Here is a 24,225-nt window from a genome sequence, read left to right on the forward strand (position 1 = left end):
CAAAGGAGTCCTTCATTCATGATTGCACAAGGTGTATGAGAACTGGAAGATATCCTGGGGCTACTAAGTTAAGTCTACTTTATAGTGAATGAGTCTGTATATGTTACTTTAAGAATATTATTATAAATATATATAATGAATCATTTCTAATGGAATACATCTGCTTAAGGAGCATGTATATGGATATAGAATAACAGATCTATTCTATTCAGATTCATGCAGCTATTCGTGGTCAAAACCTGAGAAAGTCCAAAATACCCAAATTTATGTTACAATAAATACAGGGTATTCAGGCTGTCCACTTGTACATCAACATTTAACAGATTTAAAAGACTGTTAAGTAGTTTTCCATTCTTAATTATGTAACTAAATAATGTGAAGTACTGTATGGATGGGAATACTCTATTTGTATATAATCAAATTCAGCCCATTTTCTAATATAAAATTTTATGGCTATCAACTTGAGCGATGTACATAATATAAACAACCATGAATGTCCTAGTCTGTAGCATTCTATAACTTGCATTGAATCACTTTAATAAATGTATTTTTAATAATATTCAGTGCTCATTAATAAATCAATCGAGGCTTAGAAATATTTCAAAATAAGCTTATGAAATAATTGTATTATACTAAGTTGCCTAAAGTCGTAAATTGTTTAGAAATAGAAAAGTAATCATTCATTAATAGAACTTGCCAATAAATAACAGCACAGATCTATTAAAGTAAGAGTTTTTTTTTTTCTATTGATTCGGATCTTGTAACATATAGCTCAGGGAATCAGTCTCGATTCCATATATATCTTTCGTTTGAGGCTTAATTATTTCAATAAAGTGTACTCAAGTCATCGTAATTACTTGATAATTATCAGCAACATTTTTATGCCCATACAAACATACATATTTCATTTCAAGCTCAAGTGTTTGTATTTAAGCTCTTCAAGTCAGTGGCACAAGGGAGGCCACGTTTCTATATTTCTGGAAGGCTTAATCTTAACATTTCTCTACCCTTAATTGAATTTCGTGAAACATTTTTGCCTTTTGGCATTGATTTCTATGAGGGGTTGCAACGTGGGCTCAGCGCTTGGGGCACATAAATAACATCACGTGTTGCAGCTTACATATTTATATCGCTGTATTCACAAGGAGATATTTATATGTATATTTGTATGTATATATATATATATGCATGATCCGTAACGAAGCTACTTAATATAGCCACGTTTATGCCTATGTTCGCTTATCTAAGCGAACTTATCGATTCGTTAGAGCGAATAAAATAGATTAAGAAATTACATTTGTTTTTTAGCTCAATGCAAAGGGATTAAATTGTATATATAATTGTATATATATTTTAAACTGAATATAGTGCGTAGATATTTTATACGGAATATATAGCAATAGAATATTGTATTAGTTGAATTGGAAATCGAACTGCTATGCTCAATTCAATTATGAATCCAGCCACATTTATACGAATATTTTTATACAAAAATTTGCTTATTGTTATAAAAACAGATTGCAAATAAATAAATAAAAATAAAAAAATACACATTTTATGCATATATGTATATATATATGGAAGTCTCAAAGAAGAAAACACAAACGAATAGTAAATAAAATAGAACAACAACAAAATATACTCATAGTGAAAAATTATCATACTCTTCCATATACTGGTAATAATAAATAAAAATTATGAATTATGAAATTCTATTAAGATTTGGTATGAAAATGTCGAGTGAGCATAACGTATTTTTTTAATTTTAATAATATTTTTATGTGAATTAGCATTATAAAAATACTTTGAAGTCTCTTTTTTTTATATATACATATATCATTCTATCTATTTCACATTATTAGAGCCAAGTTTTCATTGTTCATTCAACTTTTGAAGCTTGAGATGATCTTTTGAGTATTGTCTTGTCGTACTTCTTTTTAGGCCTGATCGCTGGATAATCATTCGTTGTTCTCATATTTAAATTGGCGCCGGCGCCACCTGTCAGACCGTCGCTGTATTCTTGCACGATCCGGCTGTAACAATCGTGTAGTTGCTAAAAGTGCCCGCTGCCCGAGTGCCCGGCTACTAGGCTGCTAGGCTGCCTGGCTGCCCAGGAGCTGCGGCGATCGCCAACGACGCCAATTGCAGTGTGGCCAGGGTAGAGAGATTGCGAGAACAATGTTCTCGTTACACAAAAATCATGTTTTCTGCGCTTGCCCTTGGAGGTCGGTCGTGGCCAGCATTTGCCATCAATTGCGCAGGCGGGCCACACAGCGGCAGCAGCAGGCGCAGCAGCCGCAGCAGCCGCAGCAGCTGTACCCCAGCTGTACCCCAGCAGCTAGCGACGGGGCCAACAATGAGAGAGCTGGCTGTTAGGAGGCATTCATTCAGAATGGCCAGTTCGAGTTTCATTTGATATTTGTGGCGTCTCGACTGCCTCGCCAGCATCCCAAACCACAACGACCCCGTTGTGATCCTCGCAGCAGCAGCAGTATTGTTTGAGACAATCTAGACTGTCCATTGAGCAACTGCTCAAATCAGAGAACCAAGACGAAGACGAAGACGCAGACGCGGACGCAGACGAGGTTGTAGAAGAAGTGGCTAATGCGCCGACACCCCGCTGCGACGGTGTGCGTGAGGGCAGAGTCGTCTTTAATTGAGTTATACGACTGACCCTTCGGCTATACCTGATCCAGCTCTGCCGGAGGGTTGCCAGCGGCTTAATGTACCATGTTTTGACATAAATAAATGCCTGAATACATTTAAGTGATCGTATTTTGTTTGACTTTCTATGCCCAGCAAGCAAAACTGTTTGGCATGATTTATGTTGCTCGATTTGCCAACTGCCACAATGTATATATCTGTTTGGCTGCATATAGAGATCTATTTAGTCTGGCAGATGAGGATGTGACCGATATTACCCACATCCAGGCCGTAAACAGATAACAATAGTTTATTAATTCCCTCCGACAATTAACGCTTCAGCCATTTGGGGTGGCATTGTCACTCTCCTGCTCTAGCTCTAGTTTGTATGAGAATATCTTTTTGGTTAGCATTCTATGGCTCTATCTAAGTGCTTTGAAATAGATACAGTCATGCATTCCAAATACATTACTTTTCTATATCATACATTTAACAAAAATGTTTGTAGATTCTATCAAGGATTTGTCTTTATGCATATATTTTGGATTTTGAATTGATATCTGTATAAAAATTTTTTTAGAATTATTTTGTTACTCATTTTTAATAATTTTGGCTCTTATTTAAGCATTTCAATTGATTCTATATAACAAATATTTAAAAAATATATATATTATACAACTCTTTATTTCTGATTTTATCTGCGATCCATTAGACAAGGGAAGGACCGGTTTCTATAGCAAATTTGCTTTGTTTTTTTGTAGTTTTTATTTTACCTAATTTATATATTTACATAAATCGATTTTTAAACAGCTCTACCTTCAGCACTTTTCTACAGTTGTTTCAAATGGATTTCGATCTTAATGGAAGCCAATTGGACATATACAAAAGTATGCTACATTTTGTGGATTGAAAAAATGATTGCATACTTTTAGGCAGTATGAAATATTAACTTTCAGTGATCCTCTTGACTACGCAATAATAAATATATATTTGATTTAAGTTTGAAATCAGTTTTGATAGAAACAGCAATTCAAATGTTACAATAATTTTTTATTTTTAATCAAGAGCTTGATATGCGATCTGTAAATTATAATCAACACCCTTATATAGTATTTGAAAATGTACAGCTGATATAGTAGCTCACTTTTAGCTCAGCTAACATATTAATAAAGCATCGAAATAAAATTTAGTTCTACGTATGCTATAGGACACTTAATGATTTGGAAGTCTGCTACATTACTAAATGCAAATGTAAAGTTTTGTGGCAACCAACACAAATTATATAAGACACAAAAAGAAATAACTTGTATATTAATGATTATTTCCAAAATAAAGTACTCATGACAATGGACAGATGAAGAAATTCAAAGATTCTTTTCACATATATCTTATTTTCATCATTAAATATATATATGCATAAGTCAAAGTGTTACTCAAAAATTCCTGTCATTTTATTAATTATCCACACATTATTTATACGTGCCATGCAAAATGTTTTATCAATCAGTATCCAATAATCATTAAGTGAATTAAGCAACATCTGTGCAACATAATTGCCAATCCCTATTTTCTAGATTTTATTTATTTGTATTATAGTATTTTGGACACATAATTAAGTTGGGGGTAAAATTTATACAAAGTAATTTAATCTACATATATAATTTTGCTTCTAATAATCAAGAATTTGCCTCTTCAATTTTATTTTTGCTTTATTTTGTATTAAATAAACTCAAAATACCCCGATTTATTTATTTTATGATGTGATCTTATGGTTTGAGTAGAAGTGCTAAAAAGCCAGTCAACAATTGGCTGTTCTTTAGCTTCCACTAAAAATATTTGCATAGAATAAGCACTCTTTATATCAACAAATTCTTTTATGAGTATACAATATTTAAGAAGCCTTAATTACATTTTTATGCACCAGATTTGAGTATATAATTAAAATTATTATTGCGTTAGCTCCATTTTCATATATGAGTATATATGGTTGAAGCCAGATTTCGATAGTTTTCATCCATGTCGCAGGCAGAACACAAATCTGAAAATCATAAAAAATGTTAGCAAATTATGCAACACGAATATAATAATCAGCGTATAATAGCAAACCAGTTAAGCAGCCTCCGAGTCCGCATCAAAGATAGTTAAAGCCACTAAAAAAAATAATAAAAAAATCATTCAATTATTGTTAGAGCATAAAGATTCAACGATCTGCAGTTAACAAAGCTCAACTTACATTAAATTTGTATATATAATATTAGCATGAATAAAAGAAATAAGGGAAAACAGAGCCAAGTGTGCAACAGGCTGTAGAGGCAGACTGTTTGTCTGCTGGCTGGCTTTTACGAAGACGAGGTTCTGGGCCCAAATGGAATGCCAATGAATGAATCAAATGGATGCGATATACAAATTTACGTTTGTCTTGAGGTCAGCATTGAAACCCACATCGTCATTTGGGCCTCAACAGATCTGAGAGACATCAATAAGATTAGCCAGCAGATAAGAAGTTTCCGGTCAAACCGAAATAAATGAACGAGAATAGCTTGGCTACACTGGTGGCACGAAATATTAGACAGACTGTGTTGGGAAAGCCAATCAGCTGCGAAGCTTGAGCTGGCATAAATTATAATTAAAATTCGAGTTATTAAAATTAATTTGATAAATATATATAAAATTAATTTTTTTTTCTTTATAGAGTATACATTTCATTTCAACAAATTGTCCTGTCCGACAATTTGTAAATATATTTTGACAGTACTTAAGAGAGTAAATGAACACGCTGTTGTATGTTTGTTCGCTTGTCACCGATATTTATACTGCTGTCAACTATATGTGGGACGCGGCTGTGGCTGGCGCGGCAACAAAGCCAAAGGCAGAGGCAGAGGCAGAGGCAGAGGCAGAGGTAGAGGCACACACTAAAAAGAGCTCGTAAATGAAGCTCCCCCGAATACATATGCAATGGCAGTTGGACGGGACGGAGTGGAGAACCAAATAAACACGTCGACTGCCATCCGTTCCCCACACTTCAAAAAACCGGCTAATTAATGACGTTTCCCCGTTTTCATGCCCCGATCCCGATCGACTGTCCTCTGCAGCCTCTGCAGCCTCTACAGCCTCAACAGAGCGGTGCCATTTTTGTTTTGTTTTTGTTTTTTGGTTGCTTTGGTGACGGTGTCGTAAGTGAAGTGCCAATAAACACGTGATTTACTTCGGCTCTGGCCATGCTCAAAGAGCTCAGCGGTACGAGAACGCCGCACTTAGCCAACAGACGGTCTGCCTGACTGTGTGTGTGTGTGTGTGTGTGTGTTGGTCTCTCTCTCTCTCTTTGCATGTGTGTGTGTGTGTGACAGTCAAAATCATGAGGCTTATCGCTTCCATCGGCCCATCAAGATTCCGCTCATTAATTTTGAAATTAGGCGGGTTTTCAAGAAGAGCAAAGAAATGATGTCCAGCTAAAGTCCGAATAAAACAGCCCGGCCCCGACTCCGATGCATTTCAGTGGGACCAACCATGAGTGCATAAATTAATTAAGTCGGTCGGAATGTGGACGTGGACGTGGACGTGTATGTGCCGAGCCGAGCCAAGCCGATCCGTGCCGTGCCGTGCCGACCTTTTGTCTGGCACTGTGGCACTATAAGTAAAGAGCCCAGCCGGGGCTGTCCGCCCATCTCCCTCTCCCACTCTCTCACTCAGTGTCTCTCGCTGTCTTTGTCTCTGGGCTGGGCGCTATATTCAAATTGAGCCTGTGTTGTTGTTGGACCGTAGGATGTTGTAAATTAAAAGCCGCGGCTGGTCCTTTGTGCCCTGGCTGCAGCCTGCTGCTGCCTTTTGGCTGCTGGCTGCTGGCTGCAGTCTGCAGGCTGAGTCATTTGCATTTTGCCTACTGCTGTTGGCCTGATTATGAAAGATGCTGCGTGGGTGATAAATGACCATGCCAGACTGTATGTGGTGAAGAAGGGTGTGTATGCTCCACAATCACAACCACACCCGCACCCACACCCACTGCCGCCTTCCTAGCGATTGTTGCATTTGCCAAACACTGGCGAAATGTTAAAATTTTCAACCCCAGCGCAAATGGCAGCGTCGTTAACCCCTTGCTGAGACGTCGCTATGAGATTAGCTGATGGCCTTCGAAATTTATTTGTCTTCCAAGTCCCACCCCCCCGCACACAACTTATCACTGGCCCTCACACTGACAAGGGTTGTGCATCCCGAATGCCAATCTAATAGATTCCGATTGAGATTTAATTATTTCACTTAATTTTCTAGCTGACTTCATGCGGCTGACTTTGCGCTTAACTTTCATGTCCCACGTCCTTTAACAAGTTAATGAAGCGAATAAATTTCTTGGCAATTATTTTGCGGATTGTTTTAATTGACCTCAAGATGCCCAGGCAGGCAACCAAAGAATGCGCACAGCGGACAAATGAATGGCCAAAGGCAACGGCGATAACTAATTTGCAGTAGATTAAATCATTAAGCGAGGGATTCGCACTGGCCAAAAGGCTGCCAATCTGTAAGAGCCACCAATTAGACTAAACACTTTGGCTACTTGAGGTTTTCCCAATCATTATAACAGGCCATCTCTAGCTATCGCTGTCCATGTGTCTCTCTAGAGCTTTGCTAGTGTCCCTTCAGTGTGTCGAGCTGCCGGCTTGATGGGCGGACGAACGGGACGTCGGATGGACGCATTGTTTATGATGAGTGATTGTTATGAGTTGTCAAAAAGGCATGCGACTCTCTGTCTCTCTCTCTCTCTCTCTCTCTCTCTCTCTCTCTCTCTCTCTCTCTCTCTCTCTCTTTCTCTCTCTGTAGCTGGGAGTGTGTGTATCTAGTGTCTGTTGAGCAGGAAATCCAGCAGGATTTGTTAAAATATGCCGCCAACATATGCAAATATGTTTGCCCACACAAGCCAAAGAGGCTGCGTCTGGTGGACGTGGTACGTGGTACGTGGCAGACGAGCGCCACGTGACGCCAACGCTTCCACCCTCACGTAAGTGGAAACCTATCAAAGTGAGCCGCTGTCGCCCCCTTTTTCGTTGGCAAACAACCCTCCGGTGGTGCCCGGTGCTATACAGAGTTTGCTTTAATGTTTTGACAGTAAAATAAACATATCCAAGTACGACTCTAGCCAAATGAGTGTGCCCGGTCATAGTTGGTTGGGCAAAGGTTCAAGTGTGAGCGACAGCACATAGATGTCAAATATAATTCATCATCCATAGAGCATCATCAAAGACCTGCCTGCTGCCAAGGCCAAGGCCAATCGAGTCTCGAGCATATTGGCAGACAATGAGTGAACTACAGCATCATTATCGAGTTCGAGTACGACTATTGTCTCTGTCTTTTGTCTCTGGCCACATGCTACCCCTTGGCATATCGAGTCTGTGATTTATCACTGAGAATACGTGGCTGACTTGATTGGCTAACACCTGGTAGAGGTGTCAGTGCTTAGAATTTTATTTAATGGCCCAACAGGCTCACAACTTTTCCTAACTCTGTCAATTATGCTGGCGACAATTCGAGTTCGTTGCGGCTGGGCAAACACTTTACTTCAAATGGAGCGCATGAAATCCTTTTAAATAATTAATGTCAATTAGAGACAAAGTTAATTTTTTGGCCATCAGTCCGTCTGTTGGCATTCTCATGGCCCGCAGGTAACACGGAGATACCTGAGACAGAGACAGAGATAGAGGCTGAGACTGTAACTGTAGCTGGGGCTGGGGCTGTCATAAATATTTTATAACATCAATTACAAAGCACTTAACTTTCATGAATTTAATACGAAAAGATGCCAGGCACTTCAGCTCGACCGGCGCACAGATGCTCTCATTTATCTCATATGCCGAAGCAATCAGCACTCAACAGGAACAGGAATAGGAACAGGAAGAGCAATCATCTTTTTCTTTTTTTTTTTTTTGCTTTTGCTCACTCTCTCCCTCTCGGTCTGCTCCCGCCCGGGACAAGTGTAAGCCGCCAGAAACACGCACATACATATGTGTAAGCGCAGAGGAATCCCTGTGTGTGTAAGCCTCGGGCATAAGTCCATCAGGATCAGCCCGGGGCAATCTAAAGTGACTCGATAGAAAAGTAGTTGAAACAACCCCAAAGCAAAGTCCGTCAGCGTCTTGCTCCTTGTTCGATACGGCCAATATTGAAAGTGTGCTGATTTACTTCCCCCAGTCCAGCAGGCACTCAGATTGAGTTCGAGTCTCGGCAACAGCTAAACAAAATCCCAAATAAAATAAAATTAAAATCTCATCAGGGGCACAAGTGGACCCGGACTCGACGCCGGAGCCGGAGCCGGAGCTTTGCACACGTTGATGTTGATAAAAACAATATCAATAGCAGCAATACACACAAATATACAGGCATACACACACACACACATACAGAGACTCTGATATATATAGACTTGGCCTTGCGCCATGAACAGCTGAGGGCCAGGAGCACTTAGTCGCATCATCGAGGTTGGACGTTGGGCGCGTGCCGGCGTCGCCGCATCGTGAAACAATCCCCCCATTGATATTCATGGCCGATTTTCGCGCGGCACAACCCAAATGGGAGCACAAGCCATGTTCCACACATAAATAAATAAAATTTATGGCGCATAGATTCGATATGTCAACAACTTTTCGATTGTACGCGCTGCACTACTGGGATTTCGGATTTCGGATTTCGGTTTTCGGATTTCTTATTTCGCATTTCGGACTCCGGATTTCAGATTGCGGATTTCAAATGTCAGATAAACATAAGTACGGCATAAGCCAGCTTTGTTCTGTGAGCAAGCATATCAATCAATTAAGCATAGTTTGAGCCGTATCCGACTGAGAAATACTCTAACCCAAAAGGGAATTTTATAAAGTTTGATTAATATATGAAATGTAGTTTGCACATTTTTAGGGGAGAAATTCAAGCAACTCCTTTACATATAAATTTTACACTTAGCAGAATTTCGTAAGCCGTTAAAAGTATATAGCCTTTTTCAAAAAAATTTTCCAAATCCCTACAAATATTTTCAGATTTTTCTTGCTCGTATTTTTAATTTAAAACCAAACAGACTTTGACCTATCTTCCCACATTTCATGCTTTTATTTCAGTTGACTTTCAGTCTATAACACATTCAAACCTTATCACTCACCCGAATAATTTTAGATAAGTGAAAAGCTCAATTAACAAATTTTTAATATTATGCAAAATTCCTGTTTGCCCTTTGAAACTGCCTCGCAGCCCAAATAAACATAATTAGCTACTCGTCATATGTGATGGAGTATGAGTGTGTGTGTGTGTGTCTAAACTTTAGAGTGGGTATTTCGAGCGAACCTCTAAGGTTTCATGTGTTCATTTAAATGCCGCATTGTGTTTCTAAAGTGTCCCCAGAGATCTTTTGAGGCGTTAAAGCGTGGCACCCCTTGTTTTGGACCAACAAAATGCATTGGTTTCCGGTTCGGCAACGCCCCGGCCAAATGGGGCGTAGTGGGCGGGCTACTCCGGTGAACGGCGAACGGCGAACGGCGAGTGGGAGTTAATTCGGTAAAGTCACTAACCTCATCAAAGAAGCAAAGGCGCTCTGGCCGTCTACCCCCGCAGGGGGGTGTCGTCTAGCTAGCCTGGCGGACTGGCTGGCTGGCTGGCTGGCTGGCATTAGATTTACGCCAAACGACGTGAGGCGCATATGTTTATGAGTCTCGTCGAGATTGAGTACTCATGGCACAGAGACAGCGGGGGCATGCCTCATGGTTAACCGAAAACGAAAGCAGTACGCGTTGCGCATAAAAGCCTCATGCCGCTGGCCATCGCCGCACGCTGCCTGCTAATGGATTTCAGAGTTACCGATGCCACAGCTACTGCTGCTGCTGCTCCTGCTGCTGCTATTTCTACTACTGCCACTGGGGCAGCCTCTCTTCAGCCAGTTGAAGGGTTGCGAACGTTTTCGCTTTGCCCGCCCGGCAGCATGCTTTCAATTTACTTCCACTTCCTACGGCAAACGCCCTTCGCTGTTGTTGCTGCTGTGACTTACGCACCGTGAATGAATGCAAGAGCCGGCATAGACCGAGACCCAGACCCAGACCCAGACCCAAGCCCAGACCCAAGCCCAAGCCCAAGCCCAGGAGCAGTGCCTGCGGGCCGCCCCGGGTCTGGTCGGCATTGTTGCCGGGGTTTTTTCGGGCGCACGCGACTTTCACACTAACGTAATAAAGAGCTCAACGACACTCAAATTGAATACGTCTCATGGTGCGAATGGCGTAATGATTTTCTCTATGTGAGACTCGATGCAGATAATGGTGCGATACCCCTGCTGCCCGCCTGCCCCGCCTGCCCCGGCTGTCCCGGCTGCCCGGACATCCACACCACTCACACCCACGCCCATTTGCCGCATCCGCAGCCACCCCTCGAGGTTGAGCGTGCTCTCGCTGTTTTTGTTTTTGTTTGCGTGGTGATAGAAATTAACCCCTCAATTGAGGTTGAATTTAATTTGGCGCAAAATGGCAAAAGAGGGTGGACCAGGACCCGGTTTGGACCGGGTTGCCACTGCCACTGCTGCTGCTCCGGCTCCTGCTCCTGCTGCTGCTGTTCATTTGGCTGCACAGTTTGTGCAGTTGAAAATGATATCGCTAACAGGGCCATTGTCAAATTGTCTCTTATTAATTATGATGATGCGTGTGCCGCACACTAACTCGCTCTATCGCTCTCTCTACCCTCTCTCTCTCTGTCTCCTTCCCCCTCTCTGGTGAGCAAAAGGGGAAATGCAAATTTGCCTGAGTTTGGCGTCTTTAACGTAATTTATTGCACGCTGCCTGCTCTGCTGGCTTAGAGTGAAAAGTTAATACCGTACGAGCTAGGCAGAAATTTAAATCCTCTACTTAACCCAACCACACACATACACACACACACAAATACACACACAGGCAGACTTGAAGTTCAATTGATTTGCAGAGAGAAGCAACTATGCCAGGTACTCATACGAAAATTCGCTTCATTTACATCAGACAATAGCTGCGCAGCGAACAATGGCTGAGTCAACTGAAGCAGGAGGTGGGAGGTGGGGAGCAAGGGAAGGAGGCGGGAGCAAGGAGTCTAGGCACGTTGACATCTAGACTTCAGCTTTAAATCAAGCAGCTGACCTGCAACACAGTTAAATCATTGCGCATTAACCAAAAGCCTTTGTCTATTGTGAATAGTGCAGACTTATTCACAATTTAACTTAATCGAGTGTAGTTAGCCAAAGAGCTGAATAGTTGCCAATAGTAATTCATAGAGCAACGCTTTAAGCCACTTTAAACTGTATTCTTATACAAATTACTCTAATTGCTAATGCATCAGATCTAATAAGTAGCTAATTTAGTAGCAGTGCCTATATCACTTAGTTCAAGTTTAGAAAATTGCTGTAGCTCAGAGTTTATGTTGCGACGACGATATAAAGCGTGAATATGCATGTAAATGCAAGTTGAAATGAATATATGTACGTACGTTAATTAACTGTTAGAGAGAGGCTGCTGTTAGTTAGAGCCTGAGGCTAGTTAAAACGAGGCTGGCTGGCCATGCAGAAGGCGCTGCAAGTATAAGAGAGCAAATTATTGGGTTGGATTAAGTGCGGAAGAATGAGGGGAGAAGAGCAATCATATTTCTGTATATACTCTAATATTGTTAAAAGGCTTTACATTAAGCATATATTAAATTGATGGATTAAATTGGTCAATGAAGACATATAATATTTATATACACATATATGGATATATTATGTTTAATAAAATACGAATCTAATATAATTATTTATATATTATATTATTATGTACATGTATATTCAATTGATAAGCTATATAAAAACTTTTCAAATGAAAAGAAATGCATGCAGAGAGCTTAGGCTTTACGGAGAATAAACCGCGAGCTTTTCAGCCACACTTTATCAATGAGTTCCGTTCTTCCAATTGGTTCAGTCTTTCCAATTAGATTTCTGTCAACTGGTTAAATTGTAAAGTTTCACACGGTGAGTTAATTGTTCAAATTAATGAAGATTACTATGAACATTCAATAAAGTGTTAGGCTAGCAACAATCGATCAAGAGAAAAGAATGCATAAACCGGAATATGAATATTCTTTGCATTACTATATATTAGATGAAATGCTGAATGAAAAGTTGCAATAAAAAATAAACAAAATGCAGGCGGTCATTAAAACTATTTAATATATAATATAATATATACATACATATAGAAAACTTCACTATAAAGAACATATACCAGACGAGACTTTCTCATATGCACTTGTTAAGCATATCTCACCTTCACCTGAAGCTAATCCAATTAAGATTCTTTTGCTGCTCACTAACTGCTCTGCCGTAGTTAGAGAAAATGTAAATAATGAAACGCCACGACAAGATCAATGGGTCAGCTCGTACAACTGCGCTCGCAGTCACACTCGACGGTGGAGTGCGGAGTGCGGAGTGCGGCGAGAGCCACCTCAGGCGGGGGGCATTGCAGCTGAAAGTGCCACAATTTGCGAAATCGCAGCATGGCAACTAGCGCCAGCTTCGGCTTAAATCGCCCCTCTGCAGCGACTTCTGCGACGGCGAGTGGGCTCCACTTGGCTTGCGATATTTCATTTCTTTATTAAGTCAATGTCATATTTTGTGCGACAGTGGGCGCCGGTATCCTGGCTGGCTAGCTCTATCTCCCTCGCTCCTGCTCGCTGCTGCTGCTGCTGCTGCTGCTCTCTGGGCGTGCTTGGTCAGTGGTTTTCGCTGTGGTTGGCTGTGGTGCACAGCTGGAGCTTGTTACTTTGATGTATTCGAGATGCTTTGTGGCGCGCGCGTTTATTTGTGGACGCGTCTGCTGCAGCAGCGGGACGCCATTTGATGTGTGATCCGATCCGCACATTTCGGACATACCAACAGCCAGTTCATAAATAAATCTAAGCCCAGCGCTGTTTACACATCTAAGACGCTGTCATATCGAGCTACAAGACAAACAAATAATTGAGTTTCGATTACCTATTAGCTTACAAACAAACACACAGGCAGGCACACACACGCACACACACACACACTCACACACACTCACTCACTTGTAGCTAAACAAAAACCGAAAACCGAAACATTTGTCAAACGCTTGTCAAAGGCTGAAAAGCTTGTGGCATTTCGATGTGACAATGCATGAGTCGAGCTACGATTGGGGCAACTAGGGCGCGGGGCTAGCTCTGGTGCGGTGCGGTGCGGTGCGTTGGGGTGGGGTGGGGGCAGCCACGTAACCGCCCATTAGCCACATGCGCGCCTGCGTGACACATTGGCATCAATCAAAGTTTCACCCGTTTACTCTCAGTGCGTGTGTGTGTGTGTGTGAGTGTGTGTGTGTTGTTAGGCATATGTGAGCTGGGCTTGGGCCCCTTTTGTTATTGTTGTTGGTGCGCGCCGCCTGCGTTGGAAAGCGCGTAAAAAGACATTTTGACAAATTCAAGTAGCGCCATCTACGCTCGGCTTTAATAGCTTTTATACTGCCTGTCACGATATTTCATCAGTCAAACGACCACACGATCCGAACGCCACGACCACCAGACCACGGGACCACGACCAGCGTCAACAGCAGCGGGCACAAATATACAGACACACACACACGCACTCACACAGACACAGACACATATGGCCGTCAAGGCCGGAAAATGTTGGGCGACACAGTAGCGCGAATTTTATTTGATGTTATTTCCATTTGAAAATGAGTTATTGGCGCTGGTAACAACCCCTAAAATCAGCACCCCTCACCCCGAGCCCCTTACCCAATCTATATGTATATATCCTCAGACAAACACGCAGAGCAGAGAGCAGGAACTCGGGGCGCGTGGGCGAATGGGCGTGGGCGCGGCTGTGCGCATAAATTTTGGGTGCCAAGTGCTGCTCCCCTTTTGTTCGCAGCAAGCACCCCCAGCCCCCACACACACACATACAGACATGCGTTCGTTCATTCGAATTGCGATTTCCTTTCATTCGCTTCTCCGATTTGATTTATTTTATTTGTTTTGTATGACACCCGCAAGTGCTGCTGCCCCAGCGGTATATTAATTTTGATTTTGTAGGCGTGGCTGGCAGCCAGAAGCGTTTAACTGCTTCCACAAACACACACAAACACACACACACACACACAGGCATATAGAAATGTTAACTTGAGACATAATATTTATATTCCCACATCACGGACAACGGGGTGTGGTTAATCAAATAGACCTAATAACATATAACAGTGGGAAAATTACTGCGCTTTTCCTTTACGCTTTCCTTTTCCTTTGTATCTCTGTGTGTGCGTGTGTGTATGTGTATGTGTGTTGGCCAACACAAGTGGCCATTATCTTAGTTGACTCAGGGATTTGATTTAATGAGTGCCATTAGCTGCATATAATATATGTCTATATGCTTATCTTAACAAGTGTTTTAATTCTTATTAGAATGCTACTTAAGCAGCTATATCTGAGTATTATCTAATCGGACTAACTTAGCTGACATTCCAATTGATTCACTTGAGTCGTTTCTCCTATTGGACTGCCAATTGGGTTTTATAATACATTTCTGCGTTATTATTTCATGCTAATCAAAGTCTCATTCACATATCTCCCCATTTAGTTATGTACAGGCTCTTATATGCATATGGCTATAAATGTACGCAGACTCTGATTGGGAGTGGGCGTTCCATCCAAGTTCCCAATTGGATGACTGATTGATGACGTGAATAAATGCTAAAGGTGTGATGAAGCAAATGCGTGCGAGTGTGTGCCACATTAGATATTCATGCGAATCTATATTGAGCATCCACATTGCATGTGGCAGCGCAGGGTGGTTGGGGTGGCTCGGGTGGTTTGGGTGGTTCGGGTGGGCTTGCCTCGGGGCCGCCCACTCGTTGTTGCCGTCTGATAAATCACATATTTTCGCTGATCAAATCAATCTAATTGACATCACTCAAAATGATGGCAGAAAACTTTTCACATTCGTTTTCGCAAAATAAAAAACAAAAATAAATGAGTTCAAAATGGGACTACGCTGCGGAGAACGCCCCGCCACCCATGCTCCACGCCCAGCAGCCCCAGGCGCTTTTTTGGCTTAATGGTGGCTATGTTTCGAGCCCGAGCGGTGCGTTCCACCAGCCAAGGCAACCAGCAACCAGCAGCCAGCAGTCAGCAGTTGCCATTACGCCGGAATGCCAGAGGATGGAGAGAGGAGCATGGCAGTACGCAACGTGATTTATTTTCATTTGGAAATCCACAGCCACCCGAATTCGACGCTCCGTCATCCTGACATTCGAATTGAAATGCAAATTCTGACGAATGTGCGCACGTTGTGCGCCTAGGGTCGGTTCTGCGAGGCGGCGAGGCGGCAAGGCTGCAAGACTGAGAGGATATCGACGCTGCGTCGCCTCGACTCGACAATCAACGACTTTCGATGGTAAATGAGCCAGTCTACCCAGGAGCGTTACAATCGGAAATACACATGTGCTCATACGCCCAAAATCGCATATCCAGCACATTTACATATGTGCTTATATACAAGCTGTGTAAATAGGTGTGCGTCTGCCTATGCGACTGTGTGTGTGCGACTGTGTGTGTGGGTGGGTGTATGTGTACATAGGCAAGTGTTTACAGTTGATGCTTTAATATTTAACCTCTGATATAGCCCTTTAACTAACACATAATCTACTATATTTACATGCATTTCAGATGCGCTTGTCAATCAATGTGTAAGTGCATCAGGCAGCATCACTTATGAAATTGACGGTTTCATTGATGACTCTATGAATACCCTAAGGGGATAAGGATTTTGAATGCTATTAAGTATTTGTATTTTAGCTTTAATTATACGATTTTTAATTCAATTCAATATTCGAGGTATTTCTTTCAACAGCAACTAGGAGGTATATCTTTTATTAGTTGACTGTCTGTTTGGGTACTAAAGTGCTCATCCTTTCTTAAGTTGCATACAAAGGTATATGTATATGTTAGCCTGACTTAAATAGGTAAGTTTAGAATTTATAATATGAAATTGAAGTTTGATATATGCTTCAAATTTGATTTAGTCTTGCATACAACTATATAATAAAAATGATCAAATGAAATCTTCACTCAGGAATACTCTTTATACAACAATGTCTATAAGATAGTTATATGAAATATTATAAAGAATCATTTATAGACATATTAAGGCAGCAAAGGGCAACAGCCTCACTTCATGCATTCTTTCGCTGATGTCTATAGTCTAACTAGAATCTTTTCAATTACATCCCTTATAGTGTAGCTTACTTTTAATTTAGATTTAAAGATACTCACCGAACATTTTAAATGGTGTGGAAATCGTTAGTCGGCTGCAGCCTTCAGAATGTTAGACAATAGATTTACAGGGTGCTTCATCGTAGGTCCAATGGGAGTGGGCATAGTGATACATGCTGGCATGCATAAGTATGTGCATGTGTGTGTGTGGTGGTGTATATACATAGCTGCTGCTGCACATACATAGTAATCACATTTAGTAAAGTGTGTCCATTCGAAGGCTTGCGGCTGGGCATTCTCTTAAAAGCAAGCAGGACATCGTACTTACTCACACACACACACACACACACATACATGCACAACAGCATAAACATATTTATGTGTACATGTGGGGTCAACTCGTATGTAAATGCTGCTTATAGACAGCATTAACAAGTTCACTTCATGCGCACGTCTGTCTGTCTGTCTGTCTCGCTGTCTCGCTGTCCCGTTGTCCCGTTGTCTCTCTGTGGCGCTGTCTGTCGCTGTGTGTGCAAATTCCTTTATTGTACATAAAATGGAGAACGCTCTCACCACCCACACTCACACACATACCAACACACTCGCTCTCTCTCTCTCTCTCTCTCTCTCTCTCTTCCTCTGTCGCCGTCTCTGTCTGTCACGACATTCAGCTGCCATGTTACCGTTTTCGTCCGCAACGCTTCCAGCTATACACGGCTATAACTGTATCCCTTTCGAAGTCGACGACATTGCTGATGCCCTGTAGGAAATGAGCGTTGACTCCTGGAGTCAGCCTAAAAGTAGACTACAATACATGCAAGTTCTTAATTGAATTGAAATGGACAATATTTAACGCTACGGCGTGTACTTTCAGCTTAGTGTAAATTTCAATTTTCATTTATAAATATTTAATAATAGAATTTTAGATTTAAAGATTCGCCACTGTGACGCTCTGTCAACAGGGTTGTTTTTCATGTGAGCTTTTTTGTTGGTTGTTAGTCGGTCTGCACACACACATGCCCAGACTCACACTCACACACACGCACACACGTACACGCTGGTGAGTTACTGTCGTTGGGTCTCGACGGTCCAGTCCAGGCGGCAGTGCAGCCAGGCAAAATAAGTTGTTCAAGTGGCAGCTTAATTCGCATAAAATGAAAACACGCTGTCTACATTGTTCCTACAACTTTTCCCCGACTTTTTATGGCACTTAAAATGGCTGCTAGACAAAGGGTTACAGCCAAGCGGTTGCTGTAAAATCTATTGCAATTGCGCCTTGGCCTGCTGCTGAGCAGAAAACTCGAGTCTTGTTCTGCGGCTTTTACAAAATAATTACAAACTATTCATTAAGCATATACCACACTAAATAGTCCCTATGTATTTGAATACTCTATGGAAGATGATAGTATGTACTCTACTCCCCATATATAGCCTTAGTTCATCTACTACATAACTAAAGACTAAATATGAACATTTCTATATATCCTTGTTCTCTTTAGCACTCGCTTTGTAAGTGCATAAATTGACGCTAATTTATGTGCAAGAATTAAACTTGAAATAATTGTTTATATTCCCTCAAACAAATGGGAGCAGACGAAATGAAGACATTATAAAGGAATTTAATATAAACAATGTTGCTGCATACTTGCGGTATTTTATAATAATCCAAATGCCAACTGAACGGACGTGCCAAGTGGCTGACCAACTTAATGGCACGGTCAACACGAAAGCCAGAACAGGCCTAGGTATATATATATATATAAATATATACATATATATATACAACAGTCAGAAGCAGCAGCAGCAGCAGTGGCTGAAGAAGAAAATGTAGTTCTTGTAGCTCAACTGAGGCAGGTGGCATTGTTGATGTACAGCAACATATATATCTAGATGTCATCGAGTGTTATTAAGGGCAACGGTGAGAAAGTGTCGAATGAAGCGGCCCAGTTGGGTTATAGCCTTAAATCGGAATTGGTTATATGAGATATTGCCAATAAATATATACATAAATGAAAAGAACTCTACAAATTTGTATTAGGGTGTAGAGGATATCATGTTTTTCGATTTACCCACTCCAAAAAAACATTTATATATATATCTCATATTTCCTGTATCTGTATAAAAGACAATTCAGCATAAATCTATATAATAACATAAAAAAAATTTTTATATATATTTTTAAAATAAATTTTTCTATTAAATCTTAAATCAATGATTGATTAAGATTTACTAATATCTCAATAAGCTCGATATTCGAAGACTCTTCATAAAGAGACATATAGATAGTTGAATAAACTGAGCAAAGCTAAAGTCAATATACGCTTTTAACTTCATGAACCAATATAAATATCCTTAACTCTGCACGCTATCTCAATTAGCATAACAATCTTGATCAATAACATTCGAATGCAGTTGAGTTTTTCTATGTAAATTAGCCAAGTGCAGTTAACAAATGAAGGAAATTATGAACATCCATGTTAGCAAACAGTAACAAGAGTGCTGAAACAGTAGGAAATACGATGTTGTATTTCGCCCACCATTAACAATAGCTCAGATTGAAGAGATATGTGTATGAATATATATATTAATATATATTTCTTCACAATTATTTGCAGAGTTAACAAGTTCGTAGACGTAGAAATGTGCGTGTAGTCTAGTTCGCTGCAAAAATTAATTGAAGAATTTCACAGCACATAACGCTACCCTGCGAGCAAGAAAAAAATACAAAAAATATACAGCACACACAATGTCAGCTAATCACGGAACGGAGTTGCATGTTTTGCCACTAACATATTCAGATATGCACATGAATATTCAATGAGTGCGTTTTTGCGAGAGAGCGAAAAACTCAAAATCATTTTCAAATGCACTGCGATGGATTGAATGAGTGCAGAAAGTAAAATGCGAATACATATCATATTTATACACATATTATATTTATGTTAAGACGTATAATAAGACCGCTGACGAGGCATAGCCTAAATAGATGTAAGATATACAATCTGTTAATATAAACAAATGTTAATAAATCATACATCAAAATTTATTGCAAGACTCGAGACTTTGATGGACTGCGAAAGCCCATTAAAAAATAGATACGCAATTTATAATAAAGCTAAGTAAGTTTAGAAACGGAAGATGAGAAATGGCCTTTATATTAAGAGACGGGAGGGAGGCAGATTTTAACCGTTAAAAGTCTATCATATACTAGGTTGCTTTAATTCTTCCAAATAGCCTTTTTTTAAATTAAAAAAATATACATAATTCATCCGGCAATTTCTCAAGAAATCAACAAATAGTAGCCAGAGCTAAGTCAGCTTTTCAAATTTCGCTGTCAAAGCTCATTTGTTTGTTAGCTGCTTGAGCACACCTCGCAGAGCCCAAAACTCTGGCCATAAAACTATTTAAATGCACTTAAAACCACATTTTGCTCTTCATATTTTATTATAACCACTCAGATGTTAAAACAATTATTCCTTAAACACCCTTTAGTCTGAAGTATGTATATGCATACATATATAAATTCGCTCTATAACTAGGGCCAGCGTTACGTTTCGCTGATTTCCCCACAGCCGTCCGTGTAAGCCATCAGAATTTAGCGGTTAAATTATGCATAAATGAATAATTAAATTTTGTAATGGTGCAAATTGCGAATTGAATTGTTTTCGCTATTCCACACTTGCTGAACTTTGAATAACCTCAAACCTTTCTGGCGATAGTTCAGAGTCTAGAGAGAATGTATCTATATATGTAGGTTGTGTATAAGGAATACTAATCAAAAACGAAATTCTTTTCAAATGACAAAATGTTACTAAGTTGCATTAATATTTTATTATAATCTAAGGTCGCGCATGAATGTGAAATACCCTGTAAATTGATTAGCTATAATTTGTAATTTAATAAAATAATTCTGATAGGATTGAGGTTTCCATTAGATTAACAATTTATAAATGAAATAAAATTTTTCTTATCCCTAATCGACTAAATGGTTTGCTATAATCTAAGCTAACAACTAATTGCATACCCTGTATTCTACTTGAACTTTCAAAACTCCTGGATGTGAAATACCCTATTTTTTTTTATTTTTTTATTTTTTATTTTTTTTTTTTGCTCTTAAGTTTAATGCAAATATACGTGAAGCTAGAGAATTGGCGTTCGGCATGCGCTTCACACATATTTAGCCATAAGTTTTATTACCATCTTGAATATAGATATTCCTATGTATGTATATATAATAGCATGCAAATGGGGTAATGCTGGACATGTGTGCGCTTTAGCGGCAACTGGTTCTATGAGAGGGTAGCGGGGAGTAGAGAGCGGCGAGCGGGTACAGCTACAAAGTATATCAAGATGCAACAATATTTCCGCTGAGTGGAGTCGCGCTAGTACGAGACTCGGCTAAGTTGGCCTAATTAAAAATTCCTATGGGGCAATTGCAAAATTGGTTTCTTATCTTTCCTTTATTATCGGCGCCACGAAACGCCTAAACATGATGCGCTGATGGATAGCTGCCTCGGCGAGGGGCGGGTGTTGCAACATTTGACCGCATGCTCAACGGGGCCGGCTAGAGTGTGTGAGAGAGAGAGAGAGAGAGAGAGAGGGTGGGGGCAGAGGGAGGTAAAAGCAAAAAGAAAAACCTGCTGCATTTATGAATAATATTATTTACAGCATGATAATTTTCTGTTTCGGCTTTGCGCTCCTTGCAATCGCTTCTTACCATGCTGTTAATGCCTGCCAAAGCGACGAAGCCGTTTTGTGAAGTATTTTCTGTTTATGGCCCGAGTCACGCGATATTAAGTACTCACTCGCACTAGCTGCGTGCGCTCTTTCATCGAGTTCAAAGCATTGCACTCACGCCCGTACCCAAAACTCACTTAAAGCCAGCTAAAAAGCTTTTGTCAACTGCCATCTGAACTTTATACGGCTTAAAGCACTTATATGGATTTAAATGGGCATAATTTAGAATAAAGTCTCTAATTGAACTAGTAAGCAAATCTAGCAAGATAATTTACTCTGAGTGAAATGTATTTTACTTAGTAATTGTATTGGTTGCTTTGATATTGTAGAATCAAATTAGGCATAGTCTCGGATGTAATTAGAGTTCTCATTTCGAATGAGACTGCAATTAAAACATTTTTTATACAAGCTATACATACTATATATTCAGACAATTACCTTAGAATGGGTTCAATTAGTCTTAGTAAAATACTGTTTTAAAATAAACATTTCAGTCATTCGTCACATTTGAGCACATGGCTTTAGTGCAAAGTAGTATACCCTACAACATATACCCTATACATATCAATAAAAATCTATCAAAATATGCCAATAATTAAACTACTCAAACCTAGGCAACGACCCAGTTTAGAAATTACATATACATATATAATTTATAATAATATAAATACAAAAAAAAAAAAACTTTAATTTTCTTTAATAATAAGTAATGAATTAATACCAAATAAATTTTGAATTTAATTTAAAGTTGCTTATCAACTAAAACAGTTCAAAAAAAAAATAAAATAAAATAAATAAATAAATAAAATAAAAAATAAAAAAACAAGTCATTGAAAAAAAAAAAAAACGAATTTCAACAAAATTGTTCTTCAACAGGGCATCACTTAGTCGACTACTCACATTTTAAGCTTTATAATTGATTTTTGAACTAAAGCCAAAAAATCAAAAGCTTTGCACACTCTTCAGAGGAAATACAGGCACACAATTTCTGTGCATATCCGAATAGCCTAAATCTTATTATTATTATAATAATTATTATAATTGTGTTGTTTGCCATGTGACACGGAGCAATTGAAAGTTTGTGGCGCGCTTTCACCCGCCACCCCGTCAAGGACAAACTTTTTGAAAGTCAAACGCTGTTCCTTCACATGGCTCAGCGGCGCTTTTTGATTTACTTACCCGCGGATCACTTGAGGCAGTCGTCGTCGTTGTCGTTGGAGTTGACCCACCGTCAGATGGCACCGCCCAGCCCAGACCAGACCAGACCAGAGTCGGTGGCACCGTTAGCTGCACAGCTCCGTCGCGCCGAGTTGCGTTGTGTCGTGTCACGTTTGATTCGTGCCTGGCACATCGCACACGATTCGCATCGATTTGCGCGCGCCCACTCTCGCCCATGATGTGCGCAATGCCGTGTTCGAGCGCATACTAGTTGCGTTCCAAGTTGTGCTTGACGCCGGCGGCCGCTCCGAGTCGGGCCGAGGGGTTGTGCATTCGGCGCATGCGCATTGCCGGCGCCGGGCCACTCGCTGTCGAAACTGGTTTGCTCTCCGAGTGCGAGCGGGACAGATGCATGCGATAAAATGATGGCAGCACTGCTCTTTCCAGCTGCTGTTGCCGTTGCTGCTGCTGCTGCTGCAAGTGTGTGACGTGTGTGGGGCCCCCAATTGGAATTGCAGGCGTGGAGGGGAAATTGCTCCGCCCATTGAAAAGCTGCCAATTTTCGTATCAGCCGGCGTATTTTTAAGTTTTCAACTTTGCCATGTAGTTGTAGGGTTTTAATTAGTACATTCAAATAACGCGAACGAAAGGAATGAACCCACACACCATCCGAAAGTAGGTATGTAGTTCGACTCACACGAGAGGAGCACTTACAGTAACAGGTAAGCAATAAAAGTACTCTAAGATCACTTGATATATATTTATAGCTATAACCAAGAGTATTTTAGATCTAATTCAAGTCTAAGTTGGGTTTGTGTATATTTAATTTGGACTGGAATAAGTCTTAAGAGGAGTTTGACATTAGATTAAAAACTGAAGCAAAGCTCAAGCTTATATAAAAGTCTAGTAACAATTTGGGTAAGTCTCTCTATAAAGCTAAGATAATTAAGCCTGCTATCAGGCAGCGAGTGTCTTACAGAACTAATACATGCCTTTGGCACTTGTCTTGGAATATGAGCACAAATTTTGAAGATCTAACACGAGTCAGAGTCTGAGGGAAAATGTTAAATTCGAAATATTATCAGATCTACATAGTTTTCAGGCAGGTAGTGCAGGACTCTCGTTTTGTACATTATCGCTCCAATGTGCGCAGAGCACACACACTCGACATATGTGTACATATGTACTTGCCTATGTATATGTGCGTGTGTGTGTGTGTGGAGCATCTATAGCTATAGCCAAAGGCCTGCACATGAGCCTACTATGTCCGTCTACGTCTATAGACTCTGAACATGAGCTAATCAGCAGAACTCAAACAGCGCACCCCGACCACCCGGCCAACCGGCCAACCGGACACCCGGCCACCGTTGCTGGGCTGGCAGCCACCTCGCCGTGCTGCCTGGACTGTCGAAAATTGCGTCCATGTCATGCATTCGCATCCATTCATTACCC

At 40.5% G+C, this 24,225-nt stretch overlaps 1 protein-coding gene across 6 annotated transcripts; it reads right to left on the reverse strand.

The window, feature by feature from the left end:
• Positions 1-3,672: 3,672 nt before the first annotated feature.
• On the reverse strand, positions 3,673-23,056 carry LOC108614494 (uncharacterized). 6 transcript variants are annotated; one of them, XM_089466927.1, is made up of 7 exons: positions 22,795-23,056; positions 17,562-17,683; positions 16,939-17,111; positions 12,921-13,593; positions 12,109-12,191; positions 4,750-4,793; positions 3,673-4,681 (listed from the first exon to the last, which is right to left on the reverse strand). In XM_089466927.1, the coding sequence occupies exons 1-3, from the start codon at positions 23,008-23,010 to the stop codon at positions 16,991-16,993; spliced, it is 459 nt and encodes a 152-aa protein (XP_089323053.1). In that variant the 5' UTR covers positions 23,011-23,056; the 3' UTR covers positions 3,673-4,681; positions 4,750-4,793; positions 12,109-12,191; positions 12,921-13,593; positions 16,939-16,990. The 6 variants fall into 6 exon arrangements, with proteins under 6 accessions (XP_089323053.1, XP_089323054.1, XP_089323056.1 ...); XM_089466928.1 differs by lacking the exon at positions 12,921-13,593; XM_089466930.1 differs by having other exon boundaries at positions 16,939-17,683; positions 22,795-23,055.
• Between the last annotated feature and the right edge of the window lie 1,169 nt (positions 23,057-24,225).

This window comes from Drosophila arizonae, chromosome 4 (assembly GCF_054131065.1).
Source record: "Drosophila arizonae isolate 15081-1271.41 chromosome 4, UAZ_ARI_1.0, whole genome shotgun sequence".
NCBI lineage: Eukaryota > Metazoa > Arthropoda > Insecta > Diptera > Drosophilidae > Drosophila > Drosophila arizonae.